The sequence below is a fragment of the Nannospalax galili genome, unplaced genomic scaffold, assembly GCF_000622305.1.
Source record: "Nannospalax galili isolate Female #2095 unplaced genomic scaffold, S.galili_v1.0 scaffold103, whole genome shotgun sequence".
Taxonomy (NCBI): domain Eukaryota; kingdom Metazoa; phylum Chordata; class Mammalia; order Rodentia; family Spalacidae; genus Nannospalax; species Nannospalax galili.
The window spans coordinates 931,145-955,080 of record NW_008352136.1 but is presented as its reverse complement, the minus strand read 5'-3'; the positions used below and the strand labels follow the sequence as shown (position 1 = coordinate 955,080).

General features: G+C 46.0%; 1 protein-coding gene across 2 annotated transcripts in view; it reads left to right on the top strand.

Annotated features, from left to right (window-relative positions):
• Svop (SV2 related protein) overlaps positions 1-18,169 on the top strand; it is a 91,991-nt gene extending 73,822 nt beyond the window's left edge. The window contains exons 12-16 of one of the 2 annotated variants that reach the window (XM_008848957.1): positions 2,744-2,851; positions 7,346-7,457; positions 8,759-8,840; positions 10,719-10,808; positions 16,643-18,169. In XM_008848957.1, coding sequence (XP_008847179.1) covers positions 2,744-2,851; positions 7,346-7,457; positions 8,759-8,840; positions 10,719-10,808; positions 16,643-16,849 — 599 coding nt within the window. In that variant the 3' untranslated portion in view covers positions 16,850-18,169. The remainder of the gene's footprint in view (positions 1-2,743; positions 2,852-7,345; positions 7,458-8,758; positions 8,841-10,718; positions 10,809-16,642) is intronic. The other variant, XM_008848958.2, reaches the window with a different exon arrangement.
• Positions 18,170-23,936: the final 5,767 nt, after the last annotated feature.

Here is a 23,936-nt window from a genome sequence, read left to right as displayed (position 1 = left end):
GGAGGGGAGCTATGGTTTCCAGTTAGTTCATCAACTCAGAGCAGTTTACATTTTGCTTATAGAGGAGCCCTAAGTATGGGGCTACCTCAGCCTTCTGGCCTCCCAATTCATTTTGGCCTAACGGTACTTTAAGTGAGGACTGCACACAGCTTAAAATGATTTCCAAATCTCCCAAAAGCCCCTCTGAAGGAAGCAAGGTTCCCACTTTTGTGGATAGAATCTTAAGCAGCTGCTAATGTGCACAGTTACCTTTGAGAACAATCTGGAGCCAGAGCCAGAACTTGACCCCTCCACTCCCCCCCGCATCCCTTCATTCTCCAACTCCCAATCCCACACCCCTCCACACAAGAGAATTTCCCATCAGGGATGGAACCCAGACCTCCTGCATGCCAGACAAGCACTCTACCACAGAATCATACCCCTGGGAGGGGGACTTTGAAACATGCCAGGGCCATTTGAACCATACCAGGACCAGTTTACTCAGCATGGGCGAGGCCCACGCCTTAGTGAAGTTTAAAAGCTTCCCAGGTGATTATATTGTGAAGCAGGACTCACAGGACAAATGGAAGAAATAAAAAGGTCTATATGATACCTGGCCTTTTGGACCTTATGCTTTGACAATAATGCTGGAATTCTAACATTGAATTCAGGGTGGAGGATAAAGTTATCACATTCACCAGGTTTGCCCCGTTCTCTTTTACATATAAAGCCTCAAAATCTTGGATGCTGGACTACAGAGATGGCTCAGCGCTTAACAGCACCTGGCAGCTAACAACCAATCTGTAACTCCAGTTCCCAGGGGATCTGACACCCTCTTCTAACCTCTGCAGGCATTGCACAACATGGGTGCACTTACACATATGCAGGCAATACACTCATACACATAAAATTAAAAAATAAATTAAAAAAATAAAATGTAAAATGTTTTGGATATTAATTTTACCTATTGGGTGCTAGAGAGGGAACCTAATGCTAAAGCATGCACTTAGCATGTGCGAGGCCTTCGGTTCAATCCATCTAGCATGCATGGATAGATGATAGATTGATGACTGATGGATGGATAGATAGATAGATAGATGATAGATATAGATAGATAGATAGATAGATAGATGATAGATAGATAGATAGATAGGTAGATAGATGATAGATAGATGATAGAGAGATAGATGATATAGATAGATAGATAGATAGATAGATAGATAGATGATAGATGATAGATGTTTTACTGGTTGATAAAAGAATTTGAAGGGGCTGGAGAGATGGCTCAGCAGTTAAGAACACTGGTTGTTCTTGCAGAAGACCCGGGTTCGAATCCCAGCACCCACATGGCAGCTAACAACTATCCATAACTCCAGTTCCAGGGGATCCAACAGCCTCTTCTGTTCTCCATGGGCATTGCACGACATGGGTGCGCTTACCTACATGCAGGCAATACACGCATACACATAATAATAATAAATAAAACATTTTTAAAATAGCATTAAAAAAAGAATTTGAAGAGATGGTGGCATCCCATGTCACAGGACACTGGCCAATGGCTAAGTTCTGTGGAAGAGCCACAGCCGCAAATCTGGTTGTGGGTTTTAGTGCTGACTGAATAGACGAGGCAGCCGTTTTGCTAAGCAAAGGACCCACTGCCCTGTCAAGTAGCAGAGGTTAGCCAGCTTTTTCTATAAAGAGCCAGATGATAAATATTTCTAGCTTTATAGACTACATAACTCTGTAGTGTGCAGGAGAGGAACCTGTGTAGGATATAAATGAAGACATACTTCTTTGTATCTATTATAGGGGGCAAGGGAATGTCCCCTCTACCTCTATGAAGATTTACTGGAGTAAATTGGAAAAAGTTAAATTATCACTGGCAGTTGGAAACACTTGTAGCCAACTATTGTGAATTGCAGCTGCCAAAGTTCTTTTCAGAGACCTCTACCCTGGTGAAGCCTGGATCTTGATTTTCACTGCAGCAAAGATTTTCAGGGTGACTCGGTATGATGTGAGAGTTCAGGTTTGTTAACATTAGGACAATGGTATATACTCAGGGTGGGTATGGGCTTCCAAAGACAGAGTGTGTGTGTGTTGCATCCACACTGGTGGGCTTTGGATAGCTCATGTTATGGACAAACTTTAATGGAGGGAAGGATTATTCTGGAGTTAAGGTGGGGGAGGAGAAAAGTCAGGTATTATAGGATTGGGGTAGGCTTTTCCCTGGATTAGGGTTTTCTTCCCTTTCTGTCCTGTGGGGTTTTCTGGACATGTTATAGGGTGATGGGAACAGGCAGTTTTGTGGAGCCAATGATACAGGGTGACATCATAAAACAGAAGACAGCAGGGGTCTCAGTGGGTCATGTTGGTCCTACCCATTTGGATTGCGGCCTGGCTGCAATAAGCTCTAGGAGTGCATCAGCCTTTAGTCACTAAGCAGTCTGCTTCTCTGCCCCCTCATCTCCCCAAGCCTATCCAGCCTCGTCAAAACAGAAGAAAAGGTATAAAAATTCATTAATGTGCAGAATAGGGATGCAGAGAGATTCAACTGGAGCTCTGTTGCTTGGGGTTCACCCCTGAGCCTGTCTGTCTCCTGGGCTCTTTTTATGGTGCCTCAGATCCAAACCAGAGCACTGAGAAACCCCAAGCTTAGGAGACTGGAATCCTTTACTATAATAGACTGCCAGACACCTGGTGGGAAGCAGGGAGAAGCTGGATTCAAGACTGTGTGACTATCCCTGCACCTCTCTCTTGCCCCTAGTCTCCAACAGGAAGAAGGCAGTGGAGGCAAAATGCAGCTTGGCCTGTGAGTACTTGAGTGAGGAGGATTACATGGACCTGCTCTGGACCACCCTCTCGGAATTCCCAGGTGAGCTGGGGCACAAGAGCCTGAGGACATGCCATCTGTTCAGGATTTACAGGTGCCACCCAAAAGCAAATCCCAGGGATTTTTTTCCCCCGACCCTTTGCTAGCAATTACAAAGAACTAGGAAAGGTCAGGTTTCTGACTTTACTTGAAAACTAACAAGTTAGGCTGCCTAGCTTCAAGCATGCCAGCAAATGACACAGGACTCCAGGTAAGAGTCAAGATGAGTGCCCCAGTCCCGTGGATGATGAAGAGCCCGATGGATGCCACATAGGGGAAGATTTGCAGCACAGCTGAGTGTGCGACTCCATTTTCTGTTATAATTAAATACCTGAGAGTGTGTCCTTTAAATTTTTATTTATTTTTATTTTATGTGATGTTTTGCCTGCATGCATGTAAGTACACCCATGAATACAATGCCCATGGAGGCTAGAAGAGGGCATCAAGCCCCTGGAACTAGAGTTATAGTTGTTAGCCACCATGTGGGTACTAGGAACTAGACCCAGTTCCTTGGCAAGAGCAGCTAGTGCTCTTAACAGATTAACTATCTCTCCAGCCCCAAGGCTATGTACTTTATAAAGAAAGGCCTGGCGTGGTGTCGCACACCTTTAGTCCCAGCACTAGGGAGACTGAGGCAGGCGGATCTCTGTGAATTCAAGGCCAGCCTGGTCTACTGAGTGTGTTCCAGGTCAGCTGGGGCTATAGGGACACCCTGTTGACACTGTGTCAAAAAAGACTAAAAAAAAAAAAAAGTTTATTTAGTGTACAGTTCTGGAGCCAAAGGGCATGGTAGATGTGGCTCTGACCCCAACCTCTGGTGGATGGTAGGGCAATGGCAAGAGCCCATGAGAGGAGGGCTTATACAGCAAGAGAGGAAGCCAGAGTCTGGGACAGGCCAGTGACCACCTCCCATTACCTCTTCTCTCTACACTGAAGACCAAGCTCCTGACACATGAACCTTTGCTTGGACATACTCAAAACCATGTCCAATCACAGCACTAGAGAACCACAAGCTTAGGAAACACAAGTTTTATAATGGGCTGCCAGATACATGACCGACCTTTGCCTCAAGGGGAGACCTCACCCTTATTACATTGTTCAGTAAAGAGGGCTGGAGAGCTGGCTCAGCAGTTAAGAGCTCTGGCTGCTCTTGCAGAGGACCTAGGTTCGGTTCTCAGCATCTACATGATGGCTAACTACAACTCCAGTTCCCAGGGGTCCCGACACCCTCTTCTGGCCTTCATGGGCATTGTGTGACGTGGGTGCACTTACATGCAGGCAAAACACTCATACATATAAAATAAAAATTAAAAAATCAGAACAATTTTGAAAAACAAAGAACATTGCTCATACTTGCCCTTTGCTTCAGAGGAAGATAGTATCCTTATTTTCTAAGGCTGTTTGTTGTATAAATTATCTCGAAATGATAATCTGGAGCAAAAGAGCAGCTTGGGCTTTGCTCTCAAGATGCTCTGAGATATGAGACCCCTGGAGGATCATTGTCCACCAGGAGATGCACTGGAAAGGATCAAGAGGGGTGGACATGAAACTTCTTCCAAATTACATGATGCAAAGGTGATCTTCCTTCCCTCCCTCCCTCCCTCCCTCCCTTCCTTCCTTCCTTCCTTCCTTCCTTCCTCCCTTCCTCCCTTCCTTCCTCCTTTCTGTGTGTATATGTGGTGTGTGTGTGTGTGTGTGTGTGTGTGTGTGTGTGTGTGTGTGTGTGTGTACCTGTGTGAGGGGTGTACTTGTCTATTTATGGGGGTGTGGAAGCCAGAGTCAACATCAGGGCTCTTCCTGTATTGCTCTCCACCTTACTTTTTTGAGACAGGGCAACTCACTGATTCAGCTAGACAGGCCAGAAAGCCCCTGGAATCCTCCAGTCTCTGACCCACACCCAGTACTGGAGTTACAGGTGTGGGCGGCCATGTCTGGCTTTTTCATGGGTCCTGGGTCCTCATGCTTGCACAGGAAGCACCTTACTCATGGAGACATCTCCTTATCCCCTCTTTTTCCCCTCTTAAAGGAATAATGATCATAACAGTAAAAATGCTGGCTAAGAATGCCGCTGAATGCGTACTCTGTGCAGGGGGAACTGTGGGATACTTGACACATGCTTTAATTCCATCCCCTGCAGTAGTGTGATCAGTCCCAAAGACCAGCTCTGATGTAAGGAAATGAGAGAGCAGTTTGTTCTGAGTCAATATGAGTGAGCATGGTCTGGGAAATACAGATTCAAGTTTCTCTGAATGACTGCTTCGCCTGGGAAAAGCTTCATGCTTTTCCAGTTACAGAAAAGAATGGATGTGTTCACAAAATCCGAGGGTAAAGTCATGCATAGTGGTGGAGAGAGCTATGGAGTTTGGATGCTGTCTTTACTGTGTTCGTGGGGTTGGTGGAGCTAGAGGTATGTCAAATTTGGAATGCATTCCAAGTCAAGAAAAGAGAAGAGACTTTCAGGTCAGCTGCTGAGTTAATAGTAAATGGCTATTAAAAGGGACTAAAGGTGTCCTGAGACCATTTTGACTCGACCTACAACTTTCCATTTCTCCACAATCGTGACCTTCTACTCAGTCAAGGCCAAGCAGTCTGCAGGATCTTTAATGTGAGTGTAGCTTCTCCAGGCAACTTCCATTTTCAAATTTCATAACAGAAAAAGATGAGGCTGGGAGAGATGATGTTGCCTGCTCACAAAGCAGAAAGCGTACCTTCCACTTACCCCTGACTGTGTCAGAATCTCTGAGCCCAGGGGCTGTATCTCAGCAGAGGCCCTCCACAAGTAAAAGCAAGTATGGTTGGGAGAGGGTGGGTAGAGCGAATTCCTGGGAGCAGCTAACACTAACACTGTGGCAGGAGGCAGCATATAATCCCCTCTACTCTCTTGCCTATCCAGCAGGACAGTCCTAAATTTCATGTTCTCTACTGACTCCCTGAACCCCCCAGTGTAGTTCAGTTCCCGTTACCCATAGCAGCAACTTGCCTGATCTGTCCCTTGTTGGCTGGCTGCCTTCCCGTCCTTTTTTCCAGTTAACACTTGCTTACGTTATCTCTCCAATCAATGCCTTGAATCATCTTTGTATCACCGCCTACTGTAAAAACCTGCTTAAGACACTCAGTGTCCTGCTGCCTTCAGAGCTAAGGACTGTGCTCCAACCTAAGGCTGATCAGCTAGCTTTCTTCTAAAACATCTTCCGCACGTAACTTCAGGAAGAGGGAAGGCTCAGAAATTAAGTTCAACATCACCAGTCGCTATTTCTAGGACCTTTCTGAAAGGCAGATTCTTTTTTTGTGTTGTTTTTGCTGTGATTTGATTTTGTTCACTAACATATCCCAATATCCTATAATAGTTCCTGGTACACAATAGGCAATAATTAAATAAATGTGGAAAATGAGACTATCGCCAGCATTTATTTTAGAAGTTTCTTTTTTTGTTGTTTTTAGGTTTTTGTTCTGTTTTGCTTTTTGGAGACAGTATCTCCCTGTAGTCCCAACTGGCCTGGAACTCACTATGTAGACCAGGCTGGACTCCATCTCACAGAGATCTACTTGCCTCTGCCTCCTGAATGCTGGGATTAAAGGCATGTGCTACCAACAGCCGACTCTTAGAAGGTTCATTTCATGATTAAATAAGATATATAACTACTTTCTCAAAATATAATTATGATTACAAGTAATTATAGTAATATGTATGATGTAATTAAAAGCATTGTGCTGTCCAGCCTCTATGGAAGTAGGAGGGGCTGTTTTATTAGTGCCATTTAATAGATAGAGAAATTGAAATTCAGAAAAGACAAGGGACCAGCCCCTGGCCGCATGACAGCATGTTGGTAGCAACACGAACCCTTAGAGCCTAGTTGGTGAGAGTCCCAGCCTGGGCATTCTGCTGCCTGGGTTTAGCAGTGCCACTCTTCAGGTTACTTCTGATGACTGTACCAGTTTCTTGGTGCCTTTTAACAAATCATCCCAAGCTTTAGTGACTTGATACAACACATGCATCTTATGGTTACTGTAAGTGGATCAGGAGCCTGGGAATGGCTCCCCATGGTCCTCTGCTTCACTGTACCTCACACAGATGCAGTGGAGGTATTATTGGCCCTGGGTTTTTATTTCATCTAAAAGTAGGCTAGGGCACCATCTGCTTCTGCATTCCGATACATGGTGACTAGCAGGTTCAATCCCTCTAGGGTTAATGGACTGTGAGCCTTTGTTTCTCCCTGAGCCAGAGTCTGTCTTCAGGACCTTTCCTGGATAACTTCTCCATCCAGCCATGCATACGAGTAGGGCAGGGGAATGCTGGCAAGATCAGGTCAAGCTATTTTATAACCCAAACTGATTCTAGGCATTAGAACCTAGGGCTCACTGTTTAGGTGCTGCTGTCCAGCCTGGTCATTAGGAGTGAGTCACAGGTGTGGTCCACACACAAGGGGACAAGATGATACAGTGTGGGTCACTGGGAACTACCTCAGAAACTGACTTCTGTCCCTGCTCCCCTGGCAGGTGTCCTCGTGACTCTGTGGATCATCGACCGCCTGGGCCGAAAGAAGACTATGGCTCTGTGCTTCCTCATCTTCTCCTTCTGCAGCCTCCTGCTGTTCATCTGTGTTGGAAGGTGGGTGTCAGGGGCCCCCCAGCCCCTTCTCAGACTAAGGCTCATGGTATCTCACACAAAGCCAGAAGGTCAGACTTAAGACCAAGGCCCCTGATGGAGCAGAAGGGAGATGATGTGGGTCCATCCAGTCTTTCTCCAAGACCATCAAGTTTAGACTTCCCACACCTACTCCAAATAAGATCATAGGTATAGCCATAAAATTTTTGTGTTAAAAGTGTTGATTTGGGGGCTAGAGAGCCAGCTCAGTGGTTAAGAACGCTTGAAAACTTGCTTTTGCAGAGGACCTGGGTTCAGTTCCCAGCACCCACATGGCGGCTCGCAACTCCATTTCCAAGGTATCCAACACCCTCTTCTGAACTCTGTGGGCATTACACATGCTCACATAATGTAAGCAAAACACTCACAGACGTAAAATATTTTTTAAGTGTTGATTTGTTTGATGGAAATAGACCCTGTGTCAAACAGACCCCATTGAAAGTGCATTTCTCTGTTTTTCTAATTCCCAAAAGCCTTTAAATACAGAGGTGACCTCTGAGGGTCACCAGACCAAACCCAATGAAGAATCAGTGGGCCACAGAGCATTGGGAAGAGATGGAGCTTAGACTGTGAAGGGCTGGTATTCTTGGATATAAAAAGGAACAATGCAACAGAGGGCTGGGGATTTGGAGTGCTCCACTGGCTCTGGCTTTACTCCTACCCCTAAAAAACCACTTCTGAATATTATTTTGCTGTTTCATTTTTGGTGCTTCTGGAACCCAGGGCCTCACACATGCTAAGCAAGTGTTCTACTACTGAGTCTTAGCCCCAGTTTTATGTTTTAAACTTTTATTTATTTGTATTTTATGTATGTGAGTGTTTTGTCTGCATGTATGTAAGTGTATCGTGTACATGTAATGCCCATGGAGGCCAGAAGAGGGCATTGGATTCCTTGGAACTGGAGTTATAGACAGCTGTTAGCTGCCATGTGGGTGCTGGGAACTGAACCCGGGTCCTCCAGAAGAGCAGTCAGTGCTCCTAACTACTGAGCCATCTCTCCAGACCCATGGGCTTGATTATTTATCTCATTTTTCCCAATTATGTTCCCAGATTGGACATCACAGATGTTCCCACCTCAGCCTGGTATGCTGGAGAACAATGAATTGTAAGAATAAATCCCTTAGAGCAGCACCAGGACGTGTGTGGGTGTATGTGTGTCGGGCAGAGGTGACCTTTGCCAGTTTGTCAGTTCTGCCTGGGAAGGTAGGATTTTGCTGAAACAAACAAAAAAAAACCCTCTCTCATCTGCTTTCTTCTCCCCCTAGAAATGTGCTCACTCTGTTACTCTTCATTGCAAGAGCGTTTATTTCTGGAGGCTTCCAAGCAGCCTATGTTTACACACCTGAGGTAGGGAAGGTGCCTAGAAGCAGCTGGGGTGGGGGAGTGTCTGCCATCCAGCTGAGAATATAAATTGTCCTTGGATCTAAGTGGCAACTGCAACCTCTCGTTGCTTCAACTTGTTTGTAATCATTCTTTTTTTTTCTATTCATCAGCTTTATGCTCAGTGTTAGAATTCCAAAGGTTGCCTCTGTGTGTACAAAAATGAATGGGATGGGACCACATGCTCCCTTCCTGGAGTCAGTCTTCTCCAGTGGCTCAGTGTGTGTTTTCCGGCTCTTTTTCTAAGCATACATATGTGATATATGCATTAGTCAAGTCAAGACATTACAAAGGGCTTAATAACAGGTGTGAGACGGGGATTAGGGAAAACAAGACTGATTTGGCAGGAGGGGGCTGTTGTAGGCTCTCAGGGAGACACTTACGAAGGATATTTTAGTAGAAGGGCACAGATAAAATTCAACTTTCAGTATTCATCAATAAAATTCCATTGGAACACACTATACCCCTTCATATACAGATGGTTTATAACATGAAATTTTAACTTTACAATGGTGGAAAAACGGTATGTAGTCAGTAGAACCCAAGAACCCATGCTGTGATGTTGCATAGTGCAGGTATATGAAACATTTTCAATGTATGATGTTTTTACATTAAAATGGAGTTATCTGGATGTAAGTGAGGAGTGCCTGCACTGTTATTGTCTTTGGATATCTTTTTAGCAGAATTGAGATCCACAGACCAGATAGCACACAAAGTCTTAGGTATTTATTCTTCAACCATTTAAGAAAAAGTTTGCTAGCTGGGGACACAGCTCAGTTGTAAAGCACTTTCCCACCTTGTACAAGACCTTGGATTTGAGCCCTCACACTGAAAAAAAAAAAGCGGGGCGGGGGGGTGAGTAAAAGTTTTCTTACCCTGGCTTAACCTCATTCAGCTGGCTATTTGTAACCATAAAGAAGTGGTTAAATAAGTGATGACCTATTCAAATGGTAGGTCTCTGTGCAGTCATTAAAAACCCAGACTAAACTGGGTATGGTTGTGCACATTTTTAGTCCCAGCACTTGAGAGGCAGAGGCAGGAGAATCTCTGTGAGATCGAGGTTAGCCTGGTCTTCACACAGAGTTCCAGGCCAGCTGGGGCTCCAAGGAGACCCTGTCACCAAAAAAAAAAAAACAAACCCAGACTGCTGCACCAGACACAGGCATTCAAGAGGGCCACAGTCTCTTTCCAAAAATAACAGAGCTCCTCAAAACAGTATGTACAGATGTGTGTAGGGGTGCTGTATACCCCCCTGAGTTCTGCTTCCATGAGCTCTGGAGGGGAAGAGGGTACATGTGACTGAACTAAAGCCAGGTCACAGTGCCTGTAGGAGAGAAGTCACTGTGGCATTCAACCTTCTTGACATTCTCCATAAGGGAGACTAAGACTAAGACTATTCATTTTATATAGAGTGCCAGTCATATGCTAGGCAGTGTCATATAGTTGTATAATTATGCATGTATATTTCATATTATATATGCTTCATAAACACACCAATATTGTCCATTGTCCCCTACTGAACTCTTTGTATAGTATTTTTTTTGGCCAGGGCTGCACCCTATCACTAAACTACCCCCTGCCACACACACATCATCATTGAATTGTAAACTAGAATATTCAATTGTGGAATACATTACAGCAGTGAAAAATAACGACGTGAATGGGCTCTTGCTAACCTCATGCCCCCCATCTCAGGTGAACTTCATACCTTCTTTGCTCTAACATCCCCTTTGCCCCGGTCCCCCATTCTGTCACATGGGCAGTGGTCCCATCAATCCTGAGGGGAAAGAGGTGGGCGGATTTCTACTTTTCCCATTATATCCAGCTGACATACTGACATTCCAGGTCTACCCCACGGCGACACGGGCACTGGGCCTGGGCACCTGCAGTGGCATGGCGAGAGTGGGTGCCCTAATTACTCCATTCATTGCTCAGGTAAGTGTCACCCCAGATACTGAGACTGGTGAGTGGCCAGTGGCAAGTATAGGCCTTCAGGCATTATTTCTCAACAACTCATCTCAGGAGACAAGAACTATAGCTTGTAGAAGAGGCTCAAAAGGATAAAGGGAGTTGCCCAGGGCTATCCACCTGGGACACAGACAAGCCTGGAATCAAATCCAAAATAATTTAGATAAGCTGGGTGCTGAAGCTTACCCAGCAGCACCTGTGATCCCAGCTACTTGGAAGCTGAGGTGGGGGGACAGCTTGAGCCCAGAATTCAAGGTAAGGGTAACAGTGGGGTACTGACTCAAACAACAGGAAGCAGAACCCAGTATGCATGAAAATAATTAGGCCACCATAGAAAACAGATGCCTTAGTCTTTCCTATCTAAATTGGATGCTTCGAGGGAGTCTGTAACTCTTTGTACCTTGAAACATTCCATATTTAGGAATCTAAGTCTCTTAGCTTTTTAAATATACAACTTCTTTGTTTTCATTGCTTTTAAAAATATTTATAGTGAGTTCCAGGACAGCTGGAGCTACAGGGAGACCCTGTCTCAAAAAGACCAAAAAATTTTTTTATTTATTATTTTTATTTTGTGTGTATGAGTATATTACCTGCATGTATATAAGTGCACTTGTGTCATGCAATGCCTGTGGAGGTCAGAAGAGGGCATCAAATTCCCCTGGAACTGGAGTTATGGACAGTTGTTAGTTGCCATGTGAGTGCTGGGAATCAAACCCAGGTCCTCTGTAAGAGCAGCCAGTGCTCTTAACCACTGAGCCATCTCTCCAGCCCCTTCATTGTTTTTTTTTTTTATAGGAAGTAAGTCACATTATTAAATTTAAGAGGTGTCTACAACCCCAAGCTTGATGACCTAGGTTCAATCCCCAGGATCTATCTGTACATTCTCTGTTGCTGTAATAAAACACTAATCAAAAGCAGCTCAGGGAGGAAAGGGTTTTTTTGACTTACATGTCCTTCAGTGAGAGAAGCCAAGGCAGGAACTCAAGCAGGGCAGGAACATGGAGGCAGGAACTGAAGCAGAGACCATGGAAGATTGCTTCTTATTGGCTTGCTCAGCTGTCTGATATAAGAAAGCCAATAACTGGCAATCTTCCATGATGGCTTGCTCAGCTGTCTTTCTTATATAGCCAGGCCGACTTGCCCAGGAATGGTACTGTCCACAGTGGGATGGGCCCTTAATTTCTAGCATTAAGAAAATGCCCTACAGAAATGCCCACAGGCCAATCTGATGGAGGAAATTCCTCAATTGAGGTTTTCTCTTCCCAAGTGTCTCTAGTTTGTGCCAAGGTGACAAAAACCAACCAGCACGGTTGACCCCTTGTCAACTTGACACATAAGCACAGCACTATTAAACCATACCCTTTCCTTTCCACAGTCTCATGTCAACATCACTCTATAAAATACAGTACAACTTTAAAAGTCCCATAGTCTTTAAAAAATTCAAACATTTTAAAAGTTCAAAGTCTCTTTAAAATATAGTCTCTTAACCATGGGCTCCTATCAAATCAAAAACAAGTTAAGTACTTTCTTATTTCAAAAGGGAAATCTAGGGCTGGAAAGATGGCTTAGTGATTAAGAACACTGGCTACTCTTGCAGAAGACCTGGGTTCGATTCCCAGCACCTACATAGCAGCTAAAAACTGTCCATAACTACAGTTTCAGGTGATCTGATGCCCTCTTCTGCCCTCTGCAGTCATTGCATGACACAGGTGCACTTACATGCATGCAGGCAATACACTCATATACACAGACTAAAAATAATATTTTTTTAAAAAAAGGGAAATCTAGCCAGGCATGGTAGCACACACCTTTCCCAGCCCTTGGGAGGCAGAGGCAGGCAGATCTCTGTGAGTTCAAGGCCATCCTGGTCTACATAGTGAGTTCCAGGACAGCTGGGGCTACAGGGAGACCCTGCTTCAAAAAGACAAAGAAAAAAGGAAATCTAGGCACACTTAAGCAAAATCAAAGTCCAGCAGTGTAGCTCAGTGTCTGACATCTGGGACTCACTCTTGATCTTCTGGGCTCCAAAGGGTTAGAGAAGTTCTGCTTCTCCACATCTGCCATCTGCAGCACACACAACACAGCTTTTCTCTTAGGCTCAGGCCAGCTCCACTCCATACCTGCTGCTGTCCTTGGTGATGGCCCCATGGTTCTGGCATCTCAAATATGCTGGGAGTCTCCATTGAAACTGAGGCTGCACCTTCACCAATAGCCTCTCCTGGCCTCTCACAGTGCCATGCCTTCGTTGTTCTGCATGACCCACCCCTTCATGCCTTTAAACCAGTACCATGTGAGAGACTCTTCCACACTGCCAAATTCGGGTTCTAGCTTGAGATGCAACCTTGGCCCCCTCTGGACCACAGCTTCTATGTGCTGACCCTGAGGAAATACGTCCCAGAAAATTTCACCTCAGTGATGCTGGTCTCTTCTTAATCACAGATGATTTTTCAGCCTCAGCTGACCAGCATCAATTGTCCCAGTAAAGCCAAATTTTCATTTCAGTGGTGTTGGTCTCTTGTTAATTACGGCTGATTCATTAGCTAACCAGAAACCACAGATTTTTATACACAAATAGCTCCAATTGATTCTTTGAGGGACTCTTAAACTTCCTCAAACTTTTACAAGCCAGGCCTCCATTGTCTGCATTGCCCTCAGCACATCTTCCAACCTCCTACAGAAACAACCTGTTAAGTTTTGAGTACTCAGTGACTTTTCCAGCTCAAAGCTCCAAAACCCTCCAAGTCATAAAAGACACATGGCCAGGTCCATCACAGCAACACCCAACATTCCTGGCACCAATTTCTGTCAGCAATAGTTTGCTTTCTATTACTGTGATAAACACCATGACCAAAAGCAACTTGGGGAGGAAAGGGTTGATTTGACTTACAACTCCCAGGCCATAATCCAACATCAAGGGAAGTCAGGCAGGAACTTAAGACAGGAACCTGGAGTCAGGAGCTGAAGCAGAGACCTTGGAGGAGCATATGAGTGTATTGCCTGCATGCATGTAAGTGCACCTGTGTTGTGCAATGCCCGAGGAGGTCAGAAGAGGGCATCAGATCCCTGGAACTGGAGTTAGGACAGTTGTTAGCTGCCATGTGGGTGCTGGGAACTGAACCTAGGTCCTCTGCAAAAGCATCAGTGCTCTTAACCGTTGAGCCATCTCTCCAGCCCTTTTTTTAAAAAAAATTTTTGTCCAGCTACCTTTCTTATATAACCAGGCCTAGTTGCCTACAGATGGAATTTCCCACAGTGGGGTGGGCCCTCCTACATCAATGGAGAAAATGCCCCTACATATTGGCCAGTAGGCCAATCTGATGAAAGCAATACCTCAATCTACGTTCCCCCTTCCCAGGTGACTCTAGCTGTGTCAAGTTGAAAAAAACTAACCAGCACATGGTGGATGGAGAGAACCAACTCCTGCAGATGTATGTTGCACATGCCCCCCCACACAAGTAAATAACTAAACGTAATTAAAAAATTTAAAAACAACAATGTTAGGTTTCAGGAAACAGAGAAGACAAGGGGCTAGGTTAGACAAAGGGCTCTGAGTTGAATACTTCAGGGGAGAGGTCCAGTAACACCACCCCTCGCACCCAAGTCCATCTTCAAAGTCCTAACTCTGCAGGTAGACAGGCAGCACAGCATGGTGGTCATCTCCAGCAAGAGGTGCCAGTCTCACCAGACAAAGCTGGGTCCCTACTCTTAAAGGTTGCTGAGTGGATGTTGTGTCTGGAGAGATGGCTCAGCATTTAAAAGCACTGCCTGCTCTTGCAGAGGATCTGAGTTTGATTCCCAGCACCCATATGGTGGCTAACAACTGTCCCTAATTCCAGTTCCAGGGGATCTCATGCACTCTTCTGACCTCCACGGGCATTGCACGACACAGGTGCACTTACATATATGCAGGCAATATACTCATACACATAAAAAAATATTTTAAAAAAAAAAAAAAGGTTTCTGAGGGAGGCAGGGTTCTTGGACTGCAAGGAAGCAAGCTTGGTTAATATGAGGTCTATGCGCCTGCACTCAGATTGCCTCTGATTCCCAGGCAACAGGAGGAGGTGGAGATTCAGCTCTGTGAGAGGTGTGAGGGGAGAAGCCTACAGGGTCTGCAAGCTCCTTGCAGCGGTTGGCCTGTCAGCTCTTTGCTGGTAGCTATGAAGGAAGACAGACTGCAGAGCAGTGGGACGAGTCTGTGAAGCTCTTCACAGCAGCACCTGGAGGGTCTGGGTTCTAACAAATACGTCAGTGGCATTAGCACATTCATAAAGCTGTGTACCCCCACTTCTATCTAGTTCCAAAACATTCTCATTGCCCCCAAACTCCTGTGCCTGTTAGGCTGTCACTTCTTCCTTCCCATAAGCCCTTAGTAGCCACCTGTCTACTCCCTCTCTTTGGGATTTGCCTTTTCCTCGTCATTCAGAACATTGGAATCTTGGCACCTGATTTGACATTTTCCCCCATTATATGTCACTTCTTTAAAAACAGACATCTATATTTATTTTATTTTATGTGTGTGTGTGTGCACCTGAGTGTGTGTATATGCTCCAGGTACATACAGGTCAGAAGAGGGCATCAGATCCCCTGAAACTGGAGTTACAGGTGTTTGTGAGCTGCCACATGGGTGCTGGGAACTGAACCTAGGTCCTCTGCAAGAACAGTAAGCACTCTTAACTGCTGAGACATCTCTCTAGCCTCTATATGTCACTTCTAATGTTACTAGAGTTATTAAGAGTTAGAGCCTGGGCCCTGGCACCCCTAACAAGCTAGACTTGGCTCCTGTCCTCAATATACCAATGAAAAGAGACAAAGAATAATGAAAAACTGAGATTTATTTAATACGGCCACATGGGGAAGAGAAACAAATAAAGAGGTCCAGTAACACTGCTCTCCCCGCCCCCCACCCCCTGCCCCAGTCCATCTTCAAAGTCTTAACATGAAGTTTAGGTTTTCCAGTCCTGGTCAAGCCATGGTCCTGCCAATCACTGACCCATCATTGTCTCAACTCCAGTTTGCCTAAAATCTTTCTGGGAGACAACTTCCCTGGCTGGCAGCAGGGCTCAGCCTCTTCCTTCTCCCAGCATGAGACTCCTGGGGAAGTTTCCATTCCCATATCTGGGGGAGTGTTGTTTCAAGTTGGATAGCCAAAGGGAGGGGCACAAGAGTCTCTGGAATATTTTCATTCTATGCGGGTTCCTCAGGGGACAGAGGACTAAGCTCTGCCCCATGGATTGACTCAGGTCATCGAGCTGTGAGTTTGGCACAGACCAGAGAACAGTAAGGAGTCTAGGCTTTCATTTCTTTGGTTTGTTGTTGGTGGTTTTTTGTTTTGTCTTGTTTTGTTTTTGAGACAGGGTCTCACTATATACCTGAGACTAACCTTGAACTCATGATCCTCCTCCTGCCCCTACCTCCTAAGTGATGGGACTGTGGGTGTCCACCATGCCAGGAAGATGTACGGAATCTTAAGCTTGATGGGCCAGAGTACAAATCTCAGCTCCATCCTCATTATCCATATATGCTTGATGTGTTACTTAGGCTGTTTGCTTGTTTGTTGAGATAGGGTCTCACTCTGTAGCCCACACTGGCCTTAAACTCAAGGCCGTCCTCCTGCCTCACAGCCTCCCAAGTACTAGGAGTATTACAGGTGTGCATCACCATACCTGGCTGCCTATCCTGTTGAGCCTATCTTCCCCCTTTGTGAAATGGGGATGAAGTGCTCAGCTTGCATGCTGTCTGTCACATGGCACACCTATGGCTAAGAGGTTATTCTCACCCACCTGCATCTTCCTCTCCAGGTGATGCTGGAATCTTCTGTGTACCTGACACTGGCGGTCTACAGTGGTTGCTGCCTCCTGGCTGCTGTGGCCTCCTGCTTTTTGCCCATCGAGACTAAAGGCCGAGGACTGCAGGAGTCCAGCCACCGGGAGTGGGGCCAGGAGATGGTTGGCCGAGGGACACACAGTGCAGGGGTTCCCAGGTCGAACTCTGGCTCTCAGGAATAGTGACCTCTGGGGATGTAGCTGGTCTGTGAGACTGTAGAGTCCAGAGAGCTGGCAGAGCCCAGCTGGGCCCCTCATGGTCACTGCCAACACCAAGAACTCACCCAAGAGGACAATGTGGACCAACAGGGTTTTGTGTCTTCACTGTGTTTGGCCATGTTCATTGAGGGTCCTCCACCCTAGAGATGGGGGAGACCTTTACTCCAGGGGTTCTCTGTGTGGGGGAAGACTTGTGCATAACTGGGGAAACTGCCACTGTGGGAGGGTCCTAGGGTGCCGAGAGCCGGCTGAGCAGACATCATACAGTTACCCAGTCACACCCTTGGCAAATCACTACCCAAAGATCGCCATAGATACAGTCCAGGCCCAGATCCATGTGACACCTGTCATCCACTAATCCCTGTTGTGCAGGGTTCTCCTGCACCCCAGCCCCAGGCTTTCTTCTTTGGAATTGCAGGGGAGCCACATGTTTGGCCTGAGCAGCTTTTCCTTGGGTCAGAGGTTCCCTGGATGTCTCCCCAGGGCCTGCCTGATAGAGATTGGCAATGAATGTGCATTTGGACCTGGCTGCTTCTGGAATTGCTGTCTCTGGCCTCAGGGGATCCAGCTGTGTCCCCGTGGAGAGCTAGGCTCCCACTGGGTGACAACCTCAGAAAGTGGTTACCCCATCTCCAACCTGGAAATTGGAGACTGAGGCCCAATGGTGGGAGACTCAAGCCCAAAGACAAAGCCAGAGTCTCTCCTGAACCAGTAAAAGTCATGTCGGGGGCCTCTTTCCTGTCTCCTTCCTTAGCCACACTGAAAGGTGACTCCTGTAAAAAAAGGGCTTGCTCAGGCCTCAGGACTTTGCACTGTGTGCAGAGGTAGACAGCTGTACAGGCAGAAGAATCTCAAGGATGTGACACCAACCACAGGCTCTGGTCAATCATGGGACGCAGGATCCCCCAGTGCCAGCAGTGTCTGTCCCCACTTGCTCTCCTGCCCCCTCCACCAAGGGCTGTCCTGGTCCAACACAGCTGCTCCTGGGAGCATACCTATGGCGTCCACAGTGAGGATGCCCTAGCGTTTGGAGAATCCGCTTCTGAGGAGGAAGTGGAGGCCATTGTTTTGGCCTTGGGAAGAAGGACTAGAGCTAGGTCTGGGCAGACCACATGTACTCCCAGGTTCTAGAGCATCTTTGGTGAGGGTAAAAAACCCACAGACAAAGGCAGGAAGCTACCAGGTCCCATCAAAGGCCAGAGAAAGCTGACCCACTGCTCAACATAAGCACTGCAAGAAAGCCAGATGTGCGTTCATCTCTTATTAAAATGTTGGTGACAGACACTGTGGGGTCTAAGTTTGGTCATTTGCTACTGTCCCAGCGACAGTGCAGCCTGAAGTCCTGCAAGCTTTGTCCATCTGAGGAAGCTCCATGCTTCAAAGTGACCTTCTCTCCCTCGAAGGGAGCACTGGCCAGCTGGCTGGCAGCATTCAGACCTTGAATTTGGTGGTGATGACACTCTCTAATGCAGGGAGGGCAGGGTCAGAGGCAGTTACCCTATGTCCCTGAAATAGCTTCGCAGCCCAGCAGACAGGCAAGACCAGCTTTACACCTTTCTCTTTCTCTCCCTCTCTCCCTCCCTCCCCCTCTCCCTCCCTCCTTCCCTCTCTGTCTCCCTCTTCTTCCTCCCTCCCTCCTTCCTTCCCTCCCTTTCTCCCCTTCCCTCCCTCTCTCTCCCTCCTTCCTTCCTTTCTTCCCTCCCTCCCTCTTTCTCACAGGCAGAGCCTCACTATGTAGCCTGGCCTCATTCACTTGATCCTCCTGTCTCAGTCTCCTCAGTACACCACCACACCCAGGCACATTTTCTTAAATCTTGAGTTATTTCTGGGCAACTCGGCTCTCCTGGGTAACAGGGAGCCTTTGCTTCTCTATTTCTTTTCTTTTTTGCCTTCCAGCTGGTCAGGCATTGCCAGATAATCATGTTCACTTTTTCATCCTTAAATAACCCAGTGAGCTGGGGCCTGGGTGGCGAAGGAGCTCAGGGTTCGGGGAACAGCAGAGAGCTACAATGAAGAGGACTGTAGTTTCTACCTAAAAGAAATATAAAACTCTTTAAGTTTTTTTTCTTTTACTTAGGTTTGTTTTGAAGCCAGGCATGGTGGAACAGCTATAATCACAGCACTTGGGAGGTGTAAGCTGGAAAACCAGAAAGTTCAAGATCATCCTAGCAGCCAGGTAGTAAGTCTGAGGCCAGCCTGGGCTCTAGGAAACCCCCCAAAATTAGAGAGACAGAGAGGAGAGAGTTTTTTTAGAGACTCTGCCCTAGCTGGACATGGTTGTGCACATACTTGGGAGGCACAGGCAAAAAATCATGAGTTTAAGCCAACCTGGGCTACATAGAGAAACCCTGACACCCCCCCTCCCAAGAATAAACTGCCTTTTAAATAACTTTTTATTGGAGGTAGGGGCATGGTCACCCTATGAAGCCCAGGCTGGCCTCAAACTCACTATGTATCCCAGGCTAGCTTTGAACTCATGCCAATCATCCTGTCTTAGTCTCTTAGAATCTCCTGGGATCACAGCACATTTGGCATAGTCTGCTCTTTGAAAAGAGAATCAAGGGGCCAGTGAGATGGCTCAGTGAGTAAAGGTGTTTGCTGCCAAGCCTGATGATCTGAGTTCAATCCCACATGGGGGAAAAAGAGAATCAATAACTCCCACAAGCCGTCCTCTGACCTCCACATGTATGCTGTGGTATGCACATGCCCACATGCACATACCATGCACACACAAAATGAATAAATAAAAAAATTTTAAAACAGTTTAGGGACTGGAGAGATGGCTCAGCGGTTAAGAACACTGGCTGTTCTTGCAGAAGACCCAGGGTCAAATCCCAGCACCCACATGGCAGCTAACAAGTGTCCATAATTCCAGTTCCAGGGGATCCAACAGCCTTTTCTGTCCTCTGTAGGCATTGCATGAGATGGGTGCACTTACATACATGCAGGCAATACATACATACACATAAAATAAAAATAATAAATAAAATACTTTAAAAAATCAGTATTGCTGAGTGGCGAAAGAACTGCCACCAAGCTCCCATACACACCTTGGAAGCACACTGGGCCTTGAGCGAGAATGGTTTGGATCTAATTTTAAATAATCTGTGACAAAGGCTCCTGTTTCTGTAATGGATATGTCATCTGTTTATCTCCACATGAGAAAAGACTTCAGAAAATGTCAAAAGATAAATGGTGGGCCTACAAGATGGCTCAGTGGGTAAAAGGAGCTTGCTGCCAAGGCCGACGACCTGAGTTCAATCCCTGAAACCCATATGGCAGAAGGAGAGAACTGACTCCTGCTGGTTGTCCTCTGACCTCCACACACCACATACCCACACCCACACACTTACCCACACCCCCACACATGCACATAATAAATTAATAAATACAAAAAAATGTGAAGGTGTCCTGTGTAGCCAGGGTTGCATGCTTCCTTCTTTTATTTCAGATCAAAAGGATGGGTTTAGCTCAGCAGAAGAATGCTTACCTGGCAGCTCTGAGCTCTGAGCTCCACCTCCAACACCACACACACACACACACACACACACACACACACACACACACACACACACACCCTAGATCAAGTATCCTCACGACCATACAAATGACCTTGTTTGTGCTAATCAGATGGAAGAGTAGCTTAGGCTCAACTCTGAAGAGATTCACGTAGTCAGTGCTTCTACCGTTGCAGAACCACAGAAAGCCTTGTGAGATGAGACTAGGAGTCCCCGCTTCTTAAGAGTATGTATCAAAGGTCTGGGATACTTTCAGCTACAGGTAGCATGAAATCTAGTCAACCAGCAGGATAATCACCATTCAGGTCACAAGCCCATTGCCAGCAAGAGTCCAGAACAAGCCCATTGCCAGCAAGAGTCCGGAGAAGGTTCAGCAGTGCCATCGAGGGCCCAGTTTCTTTTAGCCTTTCCTCTCCATCATCCAACATTTGTTACTATTTGGGTATTTGACTCTGTGTCTATATGACCTATGGTGACTTCATGGTCACAAGAGGGTGGTCAATGTGCCAAGCCTACGAATCTATTTTCAAAGGAAATAGAATGGGAAAAGAGTGGTAACAAAAACCATGTTCTTTAAAGAGCATCTATTGCTATAGGTTGGGAAAGGAAGGCCTCCAACAGATGTAGTTGCTTCTCATTGGTCAGATCCAGCTTGCTGGTAGATGTAATGTTACTTCTCATTGGTCAGATCCAGCTTGCTGATTTCAATACAAGCCATGCCCTTGGCTTGGAGAAGGAAAAATATACCTTCCTTGGGTTAGGGGGCTATCCATAACCTCTGGAACACAAAAATGGCATTTGGGTAGCATGGATGGTTGACCACACTGCATCTGCAGTGATTGAGTGGAGACAGCTGTGGGCATGGAGGCCACCAGGTTCCCTTCCAGACTGTTTTCATTGCAAGGAACAAGCATTTTACTCAGCTAATTCAAAATGATGAGGAGGGCTTTACTATGAGAATGGGGTTGGCAACAGGCAGGGAACAATGTAAATAACGAGGAGGATGGGCAGAGGGAAAACCAGAATGGAGGCCCAGGGGTGGGGGCTGTGCAGCTCCAGCTGATGGAGCTCCCTGTGGGCCCCTGAGTGATCAGCCTGCCGAGGGCTCAAGACAGGGTGCTGATATGAAATCTCTAATTTTTTAATATGTTGGACAAAAACTATTTTTAATTTTGTTTTAAATATTTTATTACCTACGTATTTATTTAGAGTGGAAGGATGATGTATGACATGGGTTTTATGGATGGATGCAGTGGGGTATGGAACGTACACAGAATGCCCCACCCAAAGCCCTAAAGTCTCCTGACCACCTACTGATCTCTCAAAGTCTCAGTGGTTTCCATGGTTACTTTACTATATCCTATATGAGCATTCAAATGCATCACATACAGTCGGTCTTGATTAATCAAGCATATTAAATGACAGTCCACTTCAAATGCCCTGCCTTTACCATGCCAGAGCACAGAGCACTTTCTAAACCCATCAATAAGATCACAATTAGACCCACAACCTCACCAAAGAGAGCAGAACACTATACATATAACAAAAGGACTGCAAAGGCCAGAAAGATGGCTCAGCCTGTAAAGGTGCTGCGACCAAGCCCAGCAATCTGGGTTCAATATCAGGACCTCTGACCTTCACATGCACACTATGCCATGTGCATACACACACACACACACACACACACACACACACACAAATTAATTAAATGTAATGTAAAGTTTTTAGCAGAAGACTGCAAGACATAAAACTATAAAACATTGATGAAAGAAGTTGCTGAAGACCTAAAGAAATGGAGAGGTGTTGTGCAGTCACACACTAGAAGGCTAGCTTGTTTCAATGGCAATCAGTATTTCTCAAAATGTGCTGTAAATTCAACACAGTCCACATGAAAACCCTAGGTCACAGCTGGTGGGGGCACATACCTGTAATCCCAACACTCAGAAGGCAGAGACAGAAGGATCACTGCAAGTTTGAGACTAGCCTGGGCTACATAGCAAGACCCATTTTCAAAAACGAATTACCTAGTTAGTAATTTTTGCAGAAATTGGCAGCTGACTGTAAAATTCATGTGGAATAAGAAGACAAAAAAGACCACAGTTGGTACTGGAATTCTGGCATCCAATGTTACACTGCCCACTTTAAGATGCCCTACAAAGCTGTGGTCATCAACACAGCAGGGTAGATACATAGATAAATAGAATAGACTTGAGAGTTCAAAAAAGAAATGCACACACTTATTATGGTTGACTGATTTGCCAAGACAATTTATTGAAGGAAAAACAATCTTTTGAAAATTTATTAAGCAGCTAACAACTCATGTAACTGTGGTCATGGATCACTTGGCAGGGAGGAATTGGGTAGAAGAACAGAAATCAACCACCATGAAACCAACAAAACCGGCCCCCAACTCCTTCCGTCCTGTATTATAGGACAAAATCCAGAGGAAACCATATTTCAAAACTCTTGGCACTTGAAAAAATCAAAACCAGACAAGAACCTGGAATGCCCATTGGGGTCTGAGAACAGACCTCCCTGGCCCCACAGATTTTGTGAGGCAGCAGCATACTCAGTCCTATAGGGTTCCTGAGGGCACCTAACCCTCACTAGGGGTCGCTTTCCCTGGAGAATTTTAGTTTGGGTAAAGAAATCACTTTGGTCAGACTCTAAGTGCTGAGTCTTATTCTAAGCATCAGGAGGTGTCCCCTCTCAGTGTCCCAAATGTGGCTACAGGGAGAGATGTAGCTCTTCAGTGAACCTATAGAAAGAATTGGGCAAAAGAGTCAATGGGTCCCTCTATAACATATTTGCCCCCAGTTTTGGATTCACTGATGTCCAGTAGTTGAAAGCAAGATGGGATTTGGAATCCAATCTGGTGACTTAGGGCTGCCTCTCTGTACCTCAGCCTTCTCACTTATAAAACATGGATTTTAGCTCCTGGGACACTGGGTAGGTGACTGAATCACTCAAGCATTGAGCACAGAGCCTGGTGCCATGAGGATGTAGTACGTTTCAGTTACAGTAATAACCACATCTTATATCTTGGCTTATATCTAGGACAAACCAGCATCATGGCAGATGCTTCAGGAAAAATCTATCAGAAGAAATGGTTCAGGAGTCACCAGCAGGTGATGGCAGGGACATGGCATGGTCATGGATCCTTCCTCATGGCATGCCAGGAACCACTGGTCCAATGTGTACGATGCTTTCCAGGCTCTGGCCTTTAACCAAAACCCAAACGTGAAAATTCAACATCAGAGATGAAAGCAGATAATTAGGAATGAAGATGCTGAGGGGTTCTTGTGATGGTTAACTTCAGCTGTGAACTCGGCTGGAGTAAGGAACTCCTAGAGAATGCAAAGCATTATTTCTGGGTATGTCTTAGAGTTTGTTTCCAGAGGAGACTGGCATGTGAGGTGTTAGGGTGAGTGGGAAAGACATGCCCTGATACAGGTGAGTAGCACCCCTTGGCAGAGGAGAGAAGTACCCCAGCCCAAAGAGAGAGAGGTGGGGGGAGGAGGGGGAGGAGGAGG